The sequence below is a fragment of the Balaenoptera ricei genome, chromosome 11 (assembly GCF_028023285.1).
Source record: "Balaenoptera ricei isolate mBalRic1 chromosome 11, mBalRic1.hap2, whole genome shotgun sequence".
Lineage (NCBI taxonomy): Eukaryota > Metazoa > Chordata > Mammalia > Artiodactyla > Balaenopteridae > Balaenoptera > Balaenoptera ricei.
In genome coordinates this window covers 51450401-51471615 of record NC_082649.1, presented here as the reverse complement: position 1 = coordinate 51471615, position 21215 = coordinate 51450401, and the positions used below count along the sequence as shown (strand labels likewise).

At 38.9% G+C, this 21215-nt stretch overlaps 1 protein-coding gene across 8 annotated transcripts in view; it reads right to left on the bottom strand.

The window, feature by feature from the left end:
• Positions 1-21215, bottom strand: part of RBMS3 (RNA binding motif single stranded interacting protein 3) — a 718377-nt gene that overhangs the window by 396972 nt on the left and 300190 nt on the right. For all 8 annotated transcript variants that reach the window (XM_059939057.1, XM_059939054.1, XM_059939059.1 and 5 more), the window contains exon 4: positions 812-903. In XM_059939057.1, the coding sequence (XP_059795040.1) occupies positions 812-903 (92 nt within the window). The remainder of the gene's footprint in view (positions 1-811; positions 904-21215) is intronic.

The following is a 21215-nucleotide window of genomic DNA, read 5'->3' as shown; positions in this document are numbered from 1 at the left end:
TGTACCCTCCATCCAGTTTCCTCAAAGGTTATATCTTACATAATTTTAGTACAATATCAAAACCAGGAAGTTGACATTGTGTACACAATATGTGTGCATGTCACTTTATCATATGTGTAGATTCTTGTAATTACCACTGCAATCAGGATATAAAACTGTTATAAATGATTTTATTTGTTTTCTTGAATATAAAAATGCATTATAATTTCAGGTAGAAAGTTCCAGACTACTTGTTTTACAAAACAATCACAGCATATTGAAAATTATTAATATTTAGGAAATTATTATCTAAGAAAACTCTATTTATAAAGGCCAAAGTGAAATTCTAGCAATACAGACAACATACATTTGTGTTAAACTTATTTCCCTGCACAGATTAGACCACCCCATCATTCAGTGATTGGCTCTCCGCAGCATGAGAGTGAGCGAGTTTTCAACACGTAGTTTATCAAAGACATCTTACTGAGAACTGTACTCCTCCAAAACCGTTTACTGGTGAAAGCCCCAGATACACACATGCGCATACACACACCGCTCTGGTCTGGGGTAAAACAGAGCACTTCACAAGTGCCTTTAAATCACTAATGAGGTTACCATAATAAAGGAGAACATTAATAAATATACACAAAGAATTAATGAAATAAACTAGCCAGATTCTTCCAAGCCAAGTCTATCATGGGGTTTCTTATTTTCCCTAACAAGTAAACATAATCCAAATTGTTGCAAACTCCAATTCGATTCAGCTCATGGCAGTGGAAAAATATATGATCACAAAAGAAAAAAAAAATCAGAATCGAAACACCATTCTTACCTTGGCCATTTGTGCCTGCACACCATTTGCCTTGAGAGATGCTACCGCTTTCTGTGCAGCTGCCGGACTGTCAAAATCTACAAAACCATACCCTGTGAAAACACAAAGGCCCTGGTTAGTACTCACAAATAGCTGCATCTCTGTCACACCAACAGAATGTGTGTTTGTGGTCAGACTTGCACTCATGACCCTGCTTGAACCATAGACCTCAATCTATGGCCCTTAACGTGTCAGGAAAGATACCACAATATCATTCAACATAAAATAGTAACTCACTTATTTTCTAGAGGTTGCTTTTGAGATTGGCTATGTAATCAGCAAGCTGATTTAGACTAATTTGGTGAGTAAGGTAATATATTATTTAACCATGTTCTTCTTTCTTCAGTGGATTTGCTGCAAGAACGAGGAACACAAAATGCTGAAAAATAAAGAAAAGTTTATCTCGAAAGTTAATTTTCTAAACCTCAAAAAAAACTGACGGTAATAAAAGCCATGATAGAACCAGCATGAAGTTAGTACAAGCAACCTCAACAGTTTCTGGTATTCAGTAGGCATTCAATAAATGCATGTTGACTACATGAATGAATGAAGGTTGTGAATGAGTCCAGGGAGGTTTGAAACTAGTTGCAGTTGATTTCCGAGCCTGTGTCAATTCATTACAGACCTCATCTCTCTCAAACATAACATCCTAAATAAATGATTTGACTGTTAAGGAACCTGTGATAAAGAGTGAGTAAATAGATAAATATTCAAGCGTCTTTTAAAAATAAGAAACAAAGACCCATGTCACTTATTTGTTACTTAAGTATAATCTGAAAAGGGTACAAGAGTTGCCTATACTGTTCTCTGATTGTGTGCCTATGTGTGTGTGTGTGTGTACAGAGTGAGGCCAAAGAAACAGCCAGTAAAACAGAATAAATGAAAAGGGGATTTTGCATACCCATAAAATAGCTGATATTAGTTCAGGGCTTAGCCTAACAGTAATTTCAGCTGCCAAGAATATTTCAAAATAAAAATGCTCAAGAATGAGTGTTTGGCACTCAATGCCCACCATACGTATCCTGCTCCTCTCCTCAGCTGTCAGGCAGGGATTTGCTCTGTATTCCAGTATTTTTCTCATTTAGAAGTTTTGAGGGGAACTGCTAAGGCAAACCTACTAACCATGTACTGTGACCACGCCCCCCCCCTACTAAAATAACCAGAGTGAAAGGGAATTCAATTACCAAGTTGTTTCTTGTAATTAACTTTTTAATTTTCTCCCCTTGAATCTCTTCTTCTTTTTCTCCCTCCCAGCATGTTAACCTAAAATGAACTTGTTACACATCAGTGTACCATCAAATGCTCTTGAAAAGCTAGGCAGAGAAGCTGGGAAGTTTGTATTTCGAATCCAAAAGGAAGCCTGCTCTGTCAGTATTGCTAATTCCTTTCTTCCCACAAAATTCAAACTATGTGACTAATATGAGTATTACCACCCACTAAGATGAGTAAGATGAGGGAAAAAGCGGAAAGAAAAAGAGGAAAAAGAACAAAATAAGTCAAGAAGTAGAGTTAGGGGGAGAGGAAGATAAAACTAAAATGCAGACTTTATCTCCTATGTTCCAGCAACTGCCCTGAGTGGGTGATGTGTTGACACCTGATGAAATGCTAATAATACATGTACTACTGTCCTCATGCCTGTTCACGTATATACATAGAGAAACTGAAGCTTAAGCCAGGTGACAAGACTGGTCCTAAATCACGAGCTGCTCAATCAGTAGAGCCAGGATGTGAAGCAAAGTCCACAAAGGCCCTTTCCAAATATACTGTACTATGAACTGCTTTATAATCTTACTTTGCAAACTATTTCTAGAAGCCCCTGAAACCCACCAGAGAGAGGACACAATTCTTGAAAATCCCTTAGACTCTGAGGTTAGCACATGAAATAAAACAATCCCATAAAAGAATTCAACCCAGCTCATTCAGTCAGTACACTTATTCATGGGGTGGTTGAGTTCTCAGCAGAACGGGCTACATGAGGTTTGACAAGGCACCCCTCCCACCTCATGCTTTGGTCAGTCTTCCTCATCTGTTCGCAGGCTCATTCTTTCGTTCAATAAGGAAATTCTATGTCAGGCATTTTGCCAGGTACAGGGTATAGAGTAGTGAAAACAAAACAAAAAAAACCCAGTTCCCACCCTTATGCAGCTTATAGTTGAGTTGGGAGATGGACATAAAACAAATAACCATACAAATGAATCTATAATTACAAATTGGTATGCCTTCCCTGAAAGTAAATGAGATCATATACCACAGAATCTGATGACTGATTGTTCACTATTGAAAGTTTTAAGGAAGCAGTGGCATGGGATGACCTGCATTTCTTAAAATATCACTCTAGCTGGCTTGTCTTAAAGATGGTATTGGTTTGGGGGGAGGCAGGGAGCAAGAGTGGAATCAGGGAGATAACTTAGGGGCTACTACAGCAATCTGGACAAATGACAGCTGGCCATGAAGCGGACAGGATGCAATGGATGGTCTGAGTTACATTCTGGAGGCAGAATTAACAGGACCCAGTGATGGATGGACTGGTTGGGAGTAGGGGAGATACAGGTGACAAGGGTTACTACTGCTTTTTCAGCATAAGCCAATGGGTGGGTGGAGATGTGATTTACAGAAATGGGGAGCTGGGAGGAGGAGCCAACAGGGGAGAGGGAAAATTAAAATATTGGTTTGAGGCATGGTGAACCAGAAATGCCTGTGAGACATCTAAGTAAAAATGTCAAATAGCAGCTGGATATATTAGGCTGGTGCTCAGAAAAGGGAATAAGATTGGAAATATAAACTAGGAGATCAACAGCATGAAGATATGATTTACAGAAACAGAAAAAGACAAAAGTGCCTGGTGTAAGTAGAAACAAAGAGCCCAGGTTTGGAGCCTGAACTTCACCACTGAAGTGTCAGATTGGAAAATGAGATTGCAAAGGAGGCTGAAGGAGAATCAGAGGGAAAGAAGGAAATACAAAGGGAATAAGATATCTCATAGCCAAGGTAAGAAAGTTTCCCAAGCAGGAGAGAGAGACTGACGGTGTCAAATGCCACTGAGAGTGAGAGCAATATCGGAGCTTGAGAGACCCAATGCTTTAGGAGCATGGACTTCTTTATTTAACTAGAATTGATTTATAATATTGTGTTAGTTTCAGGTGTACAGCTTCAGATTCTTTTCCATTATAAGCCATTACAAGACACTGTAATGTATAGTTCCCTGTGCTATAGATAGGCCTTTGTTATTTATTTTATATACAGTAGTGTATATCATGGACTTCTTTTCATGCTTGGCTACAGGCCAGTGGAGGCCACTGAAGTCTGCTTGAGTAGTTGAAGAGCGAGACTAAGACAGGGAGGTAAAGAGAGTATTTACAGTCTTCTTTGCCATTACGCTGCTGGGAAGGAGAATTAATAGCCAGCTTTAGCTCGAGGAGGATATGAGGTCAAAGGAGCTATTTGTGTTTGTTGCTTGTGAGATAGGAGATGCTATGGTTTTCAACCTTAGCTGCATGCTAGATGCACTTTGGGAGCTAAAAAAATGACCAGTGCTCATTCCTCACCCCCAGGAAAATGAAATCAGTGTCTTTGGGAATGTGGCCAAGGTGTCTGCACACACACGTGTGTGTCTATTCCCCGGCTGGTTTCAGTGTGAAGCCAGGGTACAGTACTGCTGAATATTCATTCAAGTTATTCAACAAATATTTATTTGTTGCCCCTACTATGAGATAGATACTGTTCTTGGCACTTTTGAATGTTGATAAGAAAGATCAAGCAGAAGTCAAGAGATTAAAGCTTCAGGCAGATAAGGGAATAATTTATAGGGCAATGTTCCTGAGAAGGTGGAAGTGTGAGGGGTTCTAGAACATGAATGAAGTGCTGTCCTTTGCTAAAAGAGGGACTTTGCCCTTTGCCCATTTTAACTGGAAGGAAGAAAAAAAGAGCAGTCTCGGTTACCAGGCGTTATTTCTTTGTATATCTTTGTTTCTGGGACATAGCCTGAGCTTAAATAGACATTTGTCGAAATTAATTGAAACCATGTTTAAAAGATGCTAAGTTACTTCATGGGACTACAGTGGAGATTAACTAATAAAAATGTCTGTTAATACATTTTGACTCTAAAGAACAATATAAATGCCAAGCAGCCACTGTTCTGGCTTAGCCACGTTGCCACCCAGTGACGCCACCAAGGATTTCATGACTCTCGGCCTCTATCACAGTGTGGCTTCCTCCATTTTTTCCACTACGCGCATCACACAGGATATTACAAAATCAAGATGCTGTTCTCCAGGGCAGAACTCCAATCCAAACAGAAGAAATCTTTGTGAGGGCAGGAGACACCCTGAGCCTTGTCTGAATTGGGGAAGTTATGGGTGAACTTCGAGAAGAGTGTCTTTCCAAAGAGCCATCATGCCAGCAAGGAGAGCGGCCCCTAAGTACAAAATATCTCCTCTCCTGAAGGCTCCTGGGAAGCAAAGTTATAAATAAAGAATCAACGTTTCACTGACTTCTGTGTTTTTCATACAAACTTACTTTCACCAATTAAAATGAATGAGCAGAGGTAAAATGTCTCAAGCACCCCCCCCCCAAAAAAAACCCACAATTCTGGAAATAAACATTGCATTCTTGAGTTTTCTGTGACAGCATATACTACATCGCAATCAGAAAGAAACAAAATTAAATACGAAGCTGCCCCTAGAGAATAATGATGCCTTTACGAAGGAATAAAGCAACTCCAATTTGGTTTCAATTTGCTTTCCTTAACTACAAATCATCAAGCCTGGGAGCAGAAACCTCTGTACCTACATCTGGTGAGGGGCAAGGTAGGGAGATTAGTTCAGCTCCAGCTAATAATGCTTTATGGTAACTGCTAAAATCCTCCATAAAATGGGACCCATTGGAAACACCAGCCCGAGTGACTGAAAGGCCATTGGTCTGCCTCAATTACATAATTAAGCTTGGCAGCAGGTTCAAATGAATGAAAACTGAATGTCACTGTTTTCTCCATACACCCCTGTCCTTGTTTTCCTTCCTTGTCAGGGGGATAAGGCCAGCAGTTCTGCAATTAGCGGGAAGCAGAGAGCAGCAAGAAAGAACCATCTCCATGCTAATTAGGTCATTCGCCAAATGCACTCACTCCATTGGCAGAGCTAATCAATACTTTCCTGAAATGCTTTAAACTTGGTGTGTTAATTTAAAGTTTTGTTATTTTTATTGCACTACAAGCCTGGTGACTTTATAAAAAGAAGAAAAAATATATATATTAAGAAATTATGACAGAGTTCTACAAACAATGGTACTGCCAGAGCGTTTTGTTTTTGTTTTCTTCAGTGTTATCTGTAGGCAGCTTCTCTGTGACCTTTGCCATTCAGCTGGACCCCTGTGTGACAATTCGTTTGAATTTTGTTAAAAGTCTCTTTATCATCTTTTTTAAAATTTAATTTTTATTTTACATTGGAGTATAGTTGATTTACAATGTTGTGTTAGTTTCAGGTGTATAGCAAAGTGATTCAGTTATACATATACGTATACCCATTTTCTTTCAGATTCTTTTCCCATATAGATTATCACAGAATATTGCATAGAGTTCCCTGTGCTATACAGTAGGTCCTTCTTGGTTATCTACTTTATATATATTAGTGTGTGTAGGTTAATCCCAAATGCCTAATTTATCCCTCCCCCACATTTCCCCTTTGGTATCATCTTTAACAGTTAATTTTATACTTCTGTGTTGCAACTGGATCCTTAAATTCTCTATGTAAACTGCTTACATATTTACCAACTTTGGATGGTTCTTTATGTGGGGGAAATGATACAAACCAGAATTCCTGGTTCAGATGTGTGGTGGCATGAGCCGAGTGAGACTCGCTCTCAGAGTGTAATCTCACACAACATTTCATATTTCTGCAGAATGACTGTCATAATAGCCCACTTGAAACACAGACGGCTTGATGTTAACACCCAACTTCTTTCAAAGATGATCCAGATGTGAGTCAAATACGATTTTTAAACAGAAGTGAACACTTTGTCTAGGAACCACAGGTTCCACTGAAGTTCCACTCAAATTTAACAGTTGAAGATGTTTTAAGAATCGCCCTTCCATAAATCCCCCCTCTTTCTACTTAGGCTTAAGAATATTCTGCGGCTGTCATCTGAGCCCAGAGCACGGAGAGAAGGTGGCCTGCAGGAAGGAAAGAGTGATTTGCAGGCTTCCTGGAAGTCTGCTGGACTCAAGGCTGCCTCCAGGCATCTGTATTTCGATTTTTTTGTACATCCCTAAACTGTTGAATGACTGCCAAATGTCTGCTCTTATTATTGGATTTCCTAGTTCTCTGCATTATGTTGATCAAAGGAGGTAGTTGAAGGACAGCACTGATAAATTCTTTGCTACATGTATGCTTGTAAAACCAGACTAACAAGGAAACCCAATCATTTCTTCAGTATTTCCTTTCGCACTGATGTCCTGTGACTGACCATTACAATGAAGCAAGGATGCTACAATACAATAGTCCTACAGCCTAACTTACATGTGTGGGAAAAAAAAAAAAAAAAAGGCAAAAGACAAATCCTGCTAGAATGCAGAGGCCAAAGACAAGAGTGCTCATTTTGAGGGAAAAGAATCCAAACCATTAAAATCTGAAATGACCTCCACTTTGAAGCATCTTTGGAGAAAGGATGGAACGGTTTTATACAGAAAAGAACAGTGTCTGTATTTATGCAAAGGGCTGCAGCCTTCAGACACTTAGCAAACGGAGGCAAATAAGGTGGGTAACAGGGTCCACCATACAGGAAGCAGATTGCTTCATTCTCTTCCCCTGACTTCTGAGCTTAATTACCTAAACATTCTGATATTCTAGTGCCAGAAACACTAAAATAAGACATCAGTTTTTGGAATAGAATTGACCTGTTATGAGGGACACTTCTGAACCATGATGTGACTTTCCTATTATTATTATTTAATCTTAATTTTATTTTTTATTTTAAAATTTTTATTATTTTTAAATTGAAATATAGTTGATTTACAATGTTATGTTAGTTTCAGGTGTACAGCAAAGTAATTCAGAATACACATATTCTGAATATATATATATATATATATACACACACACATATATATATACCTTTATAGTTTATTACAGAATACTGAATATAGTTCCCTGTGCTATACAATAGGTCCTTGTTGTTTACCTATTTTATATCTACTAGTTTGTATCTGCTAATCCCAAACTCCTAATTTATCCCTCCTCCATCCCTTTCTCCTTTGGTAACTATAAGTTTGTTTTCTACGTCTGTGAGTCTATTTCTCTTTTGTAAATAAGTTCATTTGTATCATTTTTTTAAGATTCCACATATAAGTGATATCATATGACATTTGTCTTTCTCTGTCTTTCTTCACTTAGTATGACCATCTCTAGGTCCATCCATGTTGCTGCCAATGGCATTATTTCATTCTTTTTTATGGCTGAGTAATAGTCCATTGTATAAAGACGATGTGGTATATATTACTATTACTTAATTTACTAAACATCTACTATGTGCAAAGAAGATAGTGTGTTCGATGCTGCAGGGAAAACCAAGATACTCTGACACGGCCCTTCCTGTCAGGGAGTTTATGGTCTAGTAGGATAGATAAAGACATTTAAATACAGTGGAGGGTCCTCTTATGCATGGGGTTATGTCAGTGAGCATATGCAAAATGGCATGTTTTCACTGAGTATAATATGCATGGTTTTGTGTGCACAGCTCTGTTCATCAGATCTGAATACCTGAGTCAGGTCCCTTCTCATTGAGCAGCATGATGGTAAAACTATCCGCATTCTACATTTATGTGTGCATTAGTCTATCTTTCTGTTTTCCTGTTTTTGTGCATAATAGAAACGCATTAAGTTAAATACAAAATATAGGGAGGAATTAGTATCACATAAAAGGTGAAAAGGAAGTGCTAGCGTTCTAAGATAGCAAATATTTCTTCCAGGTGGGGGCAAACTCAGTACATTTTGAGAGCAAACGACAAAAGTGAGGACTAGGGAAAAGAAATTAGGTCCCAAGTGGCATTTCCCTGCAGAATAAGACAATTACAAAAGACAGACGAATTTAGGGAGCAACATACTTAGTGGCATGCCACTTGAAAATGGGACACTTCTTATTCCAGTTATGGTGCACAGAGAGTCTTATTAAACCAAACACAAATTCAAATCCCAAAACTCACTTCCCTTCTCACCCTGTTCAAATGATTTTTAAATGAGAGAAATTGCTTCTTTCTACTGAATAAAGTTAAAATTAGGATCAGGATCATTACTTAATGGGCTTAGAGAGATCATTATGCTTTATTGAGATTAAAGAAATTCACTGATTTGTCAAGGTTTTCGACTAAACCAGCCATGATTTTATTATAATATTGTAGAGATTTAGGGAGCAGTCTGCTTGGCTGTAAATGGATAGATTAACCTCTTTGAATCATCTTGCAAAGTTTTCCTTTCCCTTGTTCAAGGACACATATAAAATATATGTCTCATGTGAACCTTTGGCCCTAAGTGTCTCTGCCATCAACAGCAGTGGGATGTGTAAGTGTATAATGCATTGTGGCCGCAGGAGCAGGCCAGGGTATTGATAAAACAATTCCACTGAGTCTGTAAGTATGATGGAAGCAAGCTGTAACTGAATACTCTAATTATAGCTCTGCAATCCTAGCCCACAGTAGGCAAAACTATGGTTTTATTCCTGGGTGCCCATCTTTCCCCCCCCCCCCTTTGCTCTGGCCTTACAGGCAGGTGGAACTGTAAACTATTCCTCCATCAGAAGAGCAGAGTTGATGGCCTCAGTGTGTGAGGATCAATGGAAGGACAATCTCCCCTTCCCCACCCCCACCCCCAAGTACTTTAATCCACACTCACTCAATGCCTCCAGCCAATGGCCTGGAAAGCATGTTTGTAGTCTTACACATCCTTCTACAGCAGAGACATCTCCTGCCCTATGGCACATTCACCTTTAGAGGGTGGACACTGTAGGGCAACTAGGTAACCACCCAAAAGGATGCATTAAGCAGCTCACTGCAAGAAGGAAGGAAGAGAAAGTGAATCCTACATACAGGTAACCCTTTGAAGAGGTATGCACCTGTGTGCCTTCATTTTTGTTACAGTCTACAATCTAGCTAGGCCCTCCACACACTTGTCAATCCATCTCTATTTCTGTACCAAGTCCTGGGTCCCTTTGAACACCATTATTTTCCTGGGAAAGGGTTCCATCCATGATTTCCTACTTCCAAATCTTTGACAAAACTCACTTTGAAACCCTCGGGAAGCTTCTGTCTAATAAGTCATGCATTTCCTAACATATACCCATGTTTTACTGGAAACAGTCTTCAGTCATGTATTTATATGCCAAATTCCAAATATTTAAAATAAATGTCCACAAGTACTGTCTCTGTCACTATAAGTGGTGGCTTTGACATCCTCTTGGACCCTAAATTACTTCTCTCCAATCCACCTGATATACCAAATACAATTCTAGTTTTGTATTCAAATCTAGAAAACAAAGAAACTTAAGTGTACATGTAGGCAACTGAAAATAACACATGCATGTGATTAAAAATAAAATATAAAAATCATGCCAAACAAAACATTATTCAATGAAATGAAATTTCTTTTCTACCTAGACCTTAATGCTCTGGTCCAACTTCCCAAGAAATTGTCCAATGAGTCTGCCTGTGTTCTAACTTGAAAAAACAACTAGAACTAATTCTTGAGCTCTTACTTTTGTATGCATTAGAAGTACTTAGGGATTTATATAGAAATAAAATAATTTCTGCTATTAAAAATCATGAAATGAAAAACATTTGTAAGATTTTGTAAATGGCTCCACAATTGTCCATTTTCCCCTTAAAATAAATAGGAGTGTTGTTTTCTTTTAATTTTAAAAGTCATACAATTTTATTGGAAATTTCAGTTGATATGGAGAAAAATTAGCCATGATGCCACTTCCTAAAGCTAAGTAAATTGTTACCTTATTTTTCCTTTATTTTTAACCAAAATGGTGCCACTTTATACACACATTTTTATGTTTTTTTTTCTCTTAATAACATATGTGACTACATTTCCTGGTCGATAAATGTGAATCTCTAAAATACCATTAATCTCTTATTTTCAGCATCCCAATTGACCAACTCTTTCTTAAAGATTTCTGAGCTCTACATTATGCCTTAGCCAAATGTTTCCTACTTTGCAAAACTGATTTTATTCCAATATTTTGAAAGGTTTTTTAAATTAATAAAATAGTAATAGGCAATATATTCAAAGCCTCCTAGACTTTAGAGAGTGGTTTTTCTTAAGTTGATTCTTTCAAAGATGTTTCAAAGAAAGACCCTTAGGCATTACAAACCAAAGATATCAGAAACCAGTCAAATCAAATTCAAATGATACCCTCTTGAAATATAGGGATTGGAAGCCCGTTTTCTTTCTCATTGCAATTAAGTTGGATCTATCTCAAAGGAATTTTGGAAATATATCAGGATCTTATGAGGCAAAATTACAGCTCTGTGATTCAGAAAGGATGCCAAGAGTTTGAATAGTCATGCCATTATACTCATGACTGCACATTCATTTATAAGTTGAAAGTGAAATCTTTTTCAACAATCAAAGACATGTTTTTCCCAAGGTAATTTGACCATAATTTGTAAATTGGTACAGTAGCTGATTGCACCAACTCTTTTGAGTCCCTCTGAGAGCTGGTGATCCATGACTTACAGCTGAGGTCTTTCCTCTTCCAGGCAGAGCCTGCTTGAAGAATCCTGGTTGTCTACAGAAACTAGGATTTCATGATCCTAGAGGATGCTGGTTGAGATGCAATTTAGGGAACAATGACTAGGATATAAAATGGTCCTAAGTAGGATCAGGACCTGGATCACTAGGGAAGTGGCTCTACAAGCAGAACCCAGAGTAGTCTCCCCTGAGAGGTTTTCTTTATTTTTTTTAATTTATTTTTTTTATACAGCAGGTTCTTATTAGTTACCTATATTATACATATTACTGTATATATGTCAATCCCAATCTCCTAATTCATCCCACCACCACCACCCCCCTTTCCCCCCTTGGGGTCCATACATTTGTTCTCTTCATCTGTGTCTCTATTTCTGCCTTGCAAACCGGTTCATCTGTACCATTTTTCTAGATTCCACATATATGCGCTAATATATGATATTTGTTTTTCTCTTTCTGACTTACTTCACTCTGTATGACAGTCTCTAGCTCCATCCATGTCTCTACAAGTGATCCAGTTTTGTTCCTTTTTATGGCTGCGTAATACTGCATTGTATATATGTACCACATCTTCTTTATCCATTCGTCAATGAACATTTAGGTCGCTTCCATGACCTGGCTATTGTAAATAGTGCTGCAATGAACGTTCGGGTGCATGTGTCTTTTTGAATTATGCTTTTCTCTGGATATATGCCCAGTAGTGGGATTGCTGGGTTATATGGTAATTCTATTTTTAGTTTTTTAAGGAACTTCCATACTGTTCTCCATAGTGGCTGTATCAATTTACATTCCCACCAACAGTGCAAGAGTGTTCCCTTTTCTCCACACCCTCTCCAGCTTTGTTGTTTATAGATTTTCTGATGATGCCCATTCTAACTGGTGTGAGGTGATACCTCATTGTGGTTTTCACTTGCATGAAATAATTAATTTCTCTAATAATTAGTGATGTTGAGCAGCTTTTCATGTGCCCCTTGACCATCTGTATGTCTTCTTTGGAGAAATGTCTATTTAGGTCTTCTGCCCTTTTTTGATTAGGTTTTTTTAAAATATTGAGCTGCATGAGCTGTTTATATATTTTGGAGATTAATCCTTTGTCCGTTGATTTGCTTGCAAATATTTTCTCCCATTCTGAGTGTTGTCTTTTCGTCTTGTTTATGGTTTCCTTTGCTATGCAAAAGCTATTAAGTTTCATTAGGTCCCAGTTTTTTATTTTTGTTTCTACTTCCATTACTCTAGGAGGTGTGTCAAAAAAGATCTTGCTGTGATGTATGTCAAAGAGTGTTCTTCCTATGTTTTCCCCTAAGAGTTTTATACTGTCCAGTCTTACATTTAGGTCTTTAATCCATTTTGAGTTGATTTTTGTGTATGGTGTTAGGGATTTCATTCTAATTTCATTCTTTTACATGTAGCTGTCCAGTTTTCCCAGCGCCACTTATTGAAGAGACTGTCTTTTCTCCATTGTATATCCTTGCCTCCTTTGTCATAGATTAGTTGACCATAGGTGCATAGGTTTATCTCTGGGCTTTCTATCCTGTTCCATTGATCTATATTTCTGTTTTTGTGCCAGTATCATATTGTCTTGATTACTGTAGCTTTGTAGTATAGTCTGAGGTCAGGGAGTCTGATTCCTCCAGCTCCACTTATTTCCATCAAGATTGCTTTGGTTATTCGGGGTCTTTTCTGTTCCATACAAATTTTAAGATTTTTTTGTTCTAGTTCTATGAAAAATGGCACTGGTAATTTGATAGGGATTGCACTGAATCTATAGATTGCTTTGGGTAGAATAGTAATTTTCACGGTACTGATTCTTCCAACCCGAGAACATGGTATATCTCTCCATGTGTCTGTGTCATCTTTGGTTTCTTTCATCAGTGTCTTATACTTTTCTGAGTACAGGTCTTTTACCTACTTTGGTAGGTTTATTCCTAAGTATTTTATTCTTTTTGTTGCAATGATGAATGGCATTGTTTCCTTAACTTCTCTTTCTGATCTTTTGTTGTTAGTGCATAGGAATGCAAAAGATTTCTGTGCATTAATTTTGTATCTTGCAACTTTATCAAATTCATTGATTAGATCTAGTAGTTTTCTGGTGGCATCTTTAGGATTCTCTATGTACAGTATCATGTCATCTGCAAACAGTGACACTTTAACTTTTTCTTTTCCAATTTGGATTCCTTTTATTTCTTTTTCTTCTCTGATTGCCATGGCTAGGACTTCCAAAACTATGTTGAATAATAGTGGTGAGAGTGGACATCCTTGTCTTGTTCCTGATCTTAGAGGAAATGCTTTCAGTTTTTCACCATTGAGAATGATGTTGCTCTGGGTTTGTCATATATGGCCTTTATTATGTTGAGGTAGGTTCCCTCTATGTCCACTTTCTGGAGAGTCTTTATCATAAATGGGTGTTGAATTCTGTCAAAAGCTTTTTCTGCATCGAGATGATCATATGGTTTTTCCTCTTCAATTTGTTAATATGGTGTATCACATTGATTGATTTGCGTATATTGAAGAATCCTTGCATCCCTGGGATAAATCCCACTTGATCATGGTGTATGATCCTTTTAAAGTGTTTTTGGATTCTGTTTGCTAGTATCTTGCTGACGATTTTTGCATCAGTGATATTGCTCTGTAATTTTCTTTTTTTGTAGTATCTTTGTCAGGTTTGGGTATCATGGTGATGGTGGCCTCATAGAATGAGTTTGGGACTGTTCCTTCCTCTGCAACTTTTTGGAAGAGTTTGAGAAGGATGGGTGTTAGTTCTTCCCTAAATGTTTGATAGAATTCACCTGTGAAGCCATCTGGCCCTGGACTTTTGTTTGCTGGAAGATTTTTAATCACAGTTTCAATTTCATTACTTGTGATTGGTCTGTTCATATTTTCTATTTCTTCCTGGTTCAGTCTTGGAAGGTTATACCTTTCTAAGAATGTGTCCATTTCTTCCAGGTTGTCCATTTTATTGGCATAGAGTTGCTTGCAGTAGTCTCTTACGATGCTTCGTATTTCTGTGCTGTGTGTTGCAACTTCTCCTTTTTCATTTCTAATTTTATTGATTTGAGTCCTTTCCCTCTTTTTCTTGATGAGTCTGGCTACAGGTTTATCAATTTTGTCTATCTTCTCAAAGAAGCAACTTTTATTGATCTTTGGTATTGTTTTCTTTGTTTCCATTTCATTTATTTCTGCTCTGATCTTTATGATTTCTTTCCCTCTACTAACTTTGGGTTTTGTTTGTTCTTCTTTCTCTAGTTCTTCTAAGGTGTAAGGTTAGATTGCTTACTTCAGATTTTTCTTGTTTCTTGAGGGAGGATTGTATTGCTATAAACTTCCCTCTTAGAACTGCTTTTGCTGCATCCCATAGGTTTTGGATTGTCGTGTTTTCATTGCCATTTCTCTCTAGGTATTTTTTGATTTCCTCTTTGATTTCTTCAGTGATCTCTTGGTTATTTAATAATGCATTGTTTAGCCTCCATGTATTTCTGTTTTTTACATTTTTTTTCCTGTAATTTATTTCTAATCTCATAGCGTTGTAGTTGGAAAAGATGCTTGATATGATTTCAATTTTCTTGAATTTACCGAGTCTTGATATGTGATCTATCCTGGAGAATGTTCCATGTGCACTTGAGAAGAAAGTGTAATATGCTGTTTTTGGATGGAATGTCCTATAAATATCAATTAAATCTATCTGGTCTATTGTGTCATTTAAAGCTTGTGTTTCCTTATTAATTTTCTATCTGGATGATCTGTCCATTGGTGTAAGTGAGGTGTTGAAGTCCCTCACTATTATTGTGTTATTATCGATTTCCTCTTTTATAGCAGTTAACATTTGCTTTATGTATTGAGGTGTTCCTATGCTGGGTGCATATATATTTATAATTGCTATATCTTTCCTTGGATTGATCCCCTGATCATTATGTAGTGTCCTTCCTTGTCTCTTGTAACATTTTTATTTTAACGTCTATTTTATCTGATATGAGTATTGCTACTCCAGCTTTCTTGTGATTTCCATTTGCATGGAATATCTTTTTCCATTCCCTCACTTTCAGTCTGTATGTGTCCCTAGGTCCGAAATGGGTCTCTTGTAGACAGTCTATATATAGGTCTTGTTTTTGTACCTATTCAGCGAGCTTGTGTCTTTTGGTTGGAGCATTTAATCCATCCACATTTAAGGTAATTGTTGATATGTGTGCTCCTATTACCATTTTCTTAATTGTTTTGGGCTTGTTTTTGCAGGTCCTTTTCTTCTCTTGTGTTTCCCACTTAGAGAAGTTCCTTTAGCATTTATTGTAGAGCTGGTTGGGTGGTGCTGAATTCTCTTAGCTTTTGCTTGTCTGTAAAGCTTTTGATTTCTCCGTCGAATCTGAATGAGATCCTTGCCAGGTGGAGTAATTTTGGTTGTAGTTTCTCCCCTTTCATCACTTTAAATATATCGTGCCACTCCCTTCTGGCTTGTACAGTTTCTGCTGAGAAATCAGCTGTTAACCTTGTGGGAGTTCCCTTGTATGTTATTTGTTGTTTTTCCCTTGTTGCTCTTAATAACTTTTCTTTGTCTTTAATTTTTGTCAATTTGATTACTATGTGTCTAGGTGTGTTTCTCCTTGGGTTTATCCTGCCTAGGACTCTCTGCGCTTCCTGAACTTGGGTGGCTATTTCCTTTCCCATTTTAGGGAAGTTTCGACTATAATCTCTTCATATATTTTCTCAGGTCCTTTCTCTCTCTATTCTCCTTCTGGGACCCCTATAATGCAAATGTTGGTGCGTTTAATGTTGTCCCAGAGGTCTCTTAGGCTGTCTTCCTTTCGTTTCATTCTTTTTTCTTTATTCTCTTCCACAGTAGTGAATTCCACCATTCTGTCTTCTAGGTCACTTATCCGTTCTTCTGCCTCTGTGATTCTGCTATTGATTCCTTCTAGTTTATTTTTCATTTCAGTTATTGTATTGTTCATGTCTGTTTGTTTGTTCTTTAATTCTTCTAGGTGTTTGTCTTTAATTCTTCTAGGTCTTTGTTAAACATTTCTTGCATCTTCTCGATATTTGCCTCCATTCTTTTTCTGAAGTCCTGGATCATCTTCACTATCATTATTCTGAATTCTTTTTCTGGAAGGTTGCCTATCTCCACTTCATTTAGTTGTTTTTCTGGGGTTTTATCTTGTTCCTTCATCTGGTATATAGTCCTCTGCCTTTTCATTTTGTCTGTCTTTCTGTGAATGTGGTTTTTGTTCCACAGGCTGCAGAATTGTGGTTATCTTTGCTTCTGCTGTCTGCCCTCTGGTGGATGAGGCTATCTAAGAGGTTTGCCCAAGCTCTCTGATGGGAGGGACTGGTGGTGGGTAGAGGTGGGTGTTGCTCTGGTGGGCAGAGCTCAGTAAAACTTTAATTCATTTGTCTGTTGATGGGTGGGGCTGAGTTCCCTCCTTGTTGGCTGTTTGGCCTGAGGCGACCCAGCCCTGGAGCCTACAGGCCCTTTGGTGGGGCTAATGGCAGACCCCAGGAGGGCTCACACCAAGGAGTACTTCCTGGAACTTCTGTTGCCAGTGTCCTTGTCCCTGTGGTTAGCCACAGCCACCCCCTGTCTCTGCAGGAGACCCTCTAACACTAGCAGGTAGGTCTGGTTCAGTCTCCTATGGGGTCACTGCTCCTTCCCCCTGGGCCCTGATGCGCACATTACTTTGTGTGTGCCCTCCAAGCGTGGAGTCTGTGTTTCCCCCAGCCCTGTCCAAGTCCTGCAATCAAATCCTACTAGCCTTTAAAATCCAATTCTCTGGGAATTCCTCCTCCTGTTGCTGGACCCCCAGGTTGGGAAGCCTGATAAGGGGCTCAGAACTTTCACTCCAGTGGGTGGACTTCTGTGGTATAATTGTTCTCCAGTTTGTGAGTCACCCACCCTGCAGTTATGGGATTTGATTTTATTGTGATTGCGCCCTTCCTACCATCTCACTGTGGCTTCCCTTTGTCTTTGGTTGTGGGGTATCTTTTTCGGTGAGTTCCAATGTCTTCCTGTCAATGACTGTTCAGCAGTTGGTTGTGATTCTGCTGCTCTCACAACAGGGAGTGAGCGCACACCCTTCTACTCCTCCATCTTCAACCTGCCCCCTAAGAGGTTTTCTACTTTGCTACTCTACATGGGATCTGAGGACCACCAGCAATGACATCACTTAGGAGTTTGTTAGAAATCAGAACGTCAGGCCCATCCTGGAGTTACTAAATCAGGCTTTACATGTTGACAAGATCTCCAGGTACCTGAATGAACATTAAAGACTGAGATACCCAGGACTTCCCTGGCGCTCCAGTAGTTAAGACTCCGTGCTTCCAATGCGAGGGGCACGGGTTCGATCTCTGGTTGGGGAACTAAGATTCCATGTGCTGTGTGGCGCAGCAAAAAAAAAAAAAGGACAAAGAAAAAACGACTGAGACACCCTGGTCTGCAACCAGTCACTGGTCAAGTCAGGACTGCACACACCATTCTCATAAAATGGAAGAAAATGGGGATCATCTCATCCAACCTCTACCTAATCTTCAAATATGCTATGTGATAGCATTGAGTCCAAAGGCACAGAGCACACAACCAAAATTATGGTTAATAATAATATTACCTTAATTTTACGTTGGCTCTGGGAACTGAATAAATTTAAATGCCTTTAAAGCATCTGGCCTACTGCCTAAGCATCCTCTCTCTCCAACGCCCTCACCTTCTCAGACTGTGCTGAAATCTGCACACTGATTTAATCCACTCGCCTTTAATACATTCTAAGACGACACAAGCCCGGCAGGTGTATTACATTTTCCACATAACATTTTTTTATATTTTTAAAGACAGCAATGCTGCCCCTGCTTATATTTGCAAAATGAATATTTGAAAATATAGGATTGGGGCTATTTTTATATAATAACCAAGTTCAGGACAACTGCATGCCCTCCCTCTCTCTCCCATATATTTGTCCTTCAGAGATACACTTAATTCTGTTCAGTTACAAAGTTCAAATTGGCCCTACATTAATATATTCCCTTAAAAAAGTACTGTTCATTTGAAGAAGCAGGTAACCAATGTGAAGAGTGATTATACAATAAATGTATTATGCAAATTCCAGTGAACATTTTATGCACACTGGATAAAGAATCAAATTAAAGTCTCATAACCCTTGGAAAATTAGAGTTAGCAAGCACAGAGGTTGATTTGCCCTTGAACACTGCTAAGAGCAGACATTCCTCCATCATTTCCACAAAACTGAACCATTTTGGAAGGTTTCAGATTAAAATAAGAAATCCCCCAGGAGTCATAAAGATCAGCTATTTTTACAGGAATAATTTGGAGTCACAATTTTAAAGTGTTATGAGTTGGAAGAATGGGTGAACTTCTGTGTCACATTTTGAAAAGCTAATATTCCAGGTTATCAGCCAGTTTGGAACACCAAAAATTGCATAGGGAGAGGGGAAGTGGGAAGGGGAAAAGATTTCTGAAGTATAAGCACAGGAGGGCTGATTTAACAGCTTTCCCCATAACAACCCAAGTGGCAGCTCTGTGACAGACCACATGCTCCTTCAATTACCCTTCACTCGATGTAATAATGGGACATAATAGCTCTCTTCCTATTATACTGTCGTGTCCACTCTGTGCCGCTTGCCAACACTGATTCTACCACTGGACTCTCCGCAGAGGAATAATGGACCATTAAGAAGCATAATGCAGACAGTCAACACAGCATTTACCTACTGGAGGACAGAGAAGCCATCACAAGCATCTCACTAAATCAATAAGCAAGTACAGGTGTGAAGAAGGTGAGTCGAATACCCACTCTGCCCCCAATTTTTACATATGGAGCCAGGATGTGGGCTCCAGCCCATCCACTCATCAACCCCTGGAAATCAGTTTTGTTTTCTGTTCATCCTTTTTGGGAACCAGGCAGCACTTAAATATGAAAATTTTGCTATTGATTGACCAAGTGTTCAGTGAGGTCCTCTTCTGAGTTCCAAGGAAGGTGATATGAGGAGAAAAAGACAAACAAGATGCAGATTCTCTCCTAAGGGGACAAGCAAGCCCAAAGGAGAACCAGCCTGTGTGACACCCCCATACTCCTTAAGGGCTGTACGTGGTGTGTGTATCAAAGCACAAAAACCTATGGCACACAGCACGATGCTGGAGGGAAAGGAAAGCTTATTTCTGAGGGGAGAGACAAGGGAGATAGAATTGGAGCTTTTTAATACCTTCCTTTTTCTTATTTTATAACTTCTTGCTCAACTTTATTGAAGTATAATTTACATATGATAAATGCCCATTTCAGTGTACAGTTTGATGAGTTTTGACAAATACTTTCACCTGTATAACCACCGTAACAATCAAGATTCAGCACTTTCCTCATCCCCCAAAGTTCCCCTTTCCCCCTTATAGTCACCCCTCCCCAGCTGCCAGCCTCCCAAACACTGATCTGCTTCCTGTCAGTAGAGATGAATGGTGCCTGTCCCAGCATCTCATACAAACAGAGTCACAAGTGTGTACCCTTTTTTCTGTTTTTGTTTTTTGCTCAGCATAATGAAAACATTTAGAGATGAGAAGGAAAGGGCATTCTAGTTTGAGCAAAGATTGGGAGACAGGTAAGTAAAGGGTGAGTTCAAAAACTTTTCTGGGACTGCTAATGCAGACCAAAGGGGAGGGGCTGGGGAAGGAGCTGCGTGAACGAACGATCTGACCTTGCACAGCCTGGAACCTCTGAACAATTTTACACCAACCTCATGCCCTCTCATGATAGTCGGGCCATGCTGCCTCAGGGCCTTTGCACCTGCTGTCCCTGCTGGCTGGAATGCTCCTCTCCTAGACTGTACATACCTGGATTCTCCCTCTCCTCCATGAGCCTCTATCACCACATGCTGTTAAAGTCCTTCGCTGTGCTGGACACAATCTGTGGATTACTTTATTTGTGTATTTTATCCTAACAGACTGTTAGGGACAAGATAATAGAAAACAGGATGGTTCTGCTCATAACTGGACAAATCACCAAGACTTGGGACACTTTCTGGTTCAGATTAGCCACCGGAAAAATGAGGAAATGAGTGAGTGAAAAAATGAATGGTAAATTCATACAAATTAAATACCTCTGCTTTCACCAGTCACCGCAATGAGAAGCCCACGTACTGCAATGCAGGGTAGCCCCTGCTCGCCACAACTAGAGAAGGCCCACGCAGCAACAAAGATCCAACACAGCCAAAATAAATAAATAAATAAATAGATAAATTTATTACAAATAAATAAATAAAATGCCCTTTCATCATTATATAAGTTAAAAGCAACAGAGTCTTGTAAATTTGCCACACCAATCCCCAAATGGCAGCACTGGCCTGATCTGTGTTTATGCATTTTGGGGCAACAAGGCAAAATATTTAACTTCCAGAAAGACCTGGAAGATGCTGGATGTCAAAGTCACCATGACTAAAAAGAGTTATTATTATCATAATAAGGCAGGGTTCTCTTTTCTAATTATGCCAAAGTGCCCTGAAAACAGGACTGAAGTGTTTTGGTGTTAATGCTTTGGCTGTTTTTCAGGAACTGAAGTTTTGTGCTCTAGGATTTTAAGGTGAGGTGAGACAAGTGCTGTTTTCAAATCAATAAACGACTTTGTGTCACGGGCCTGCTGGTTGCTCAC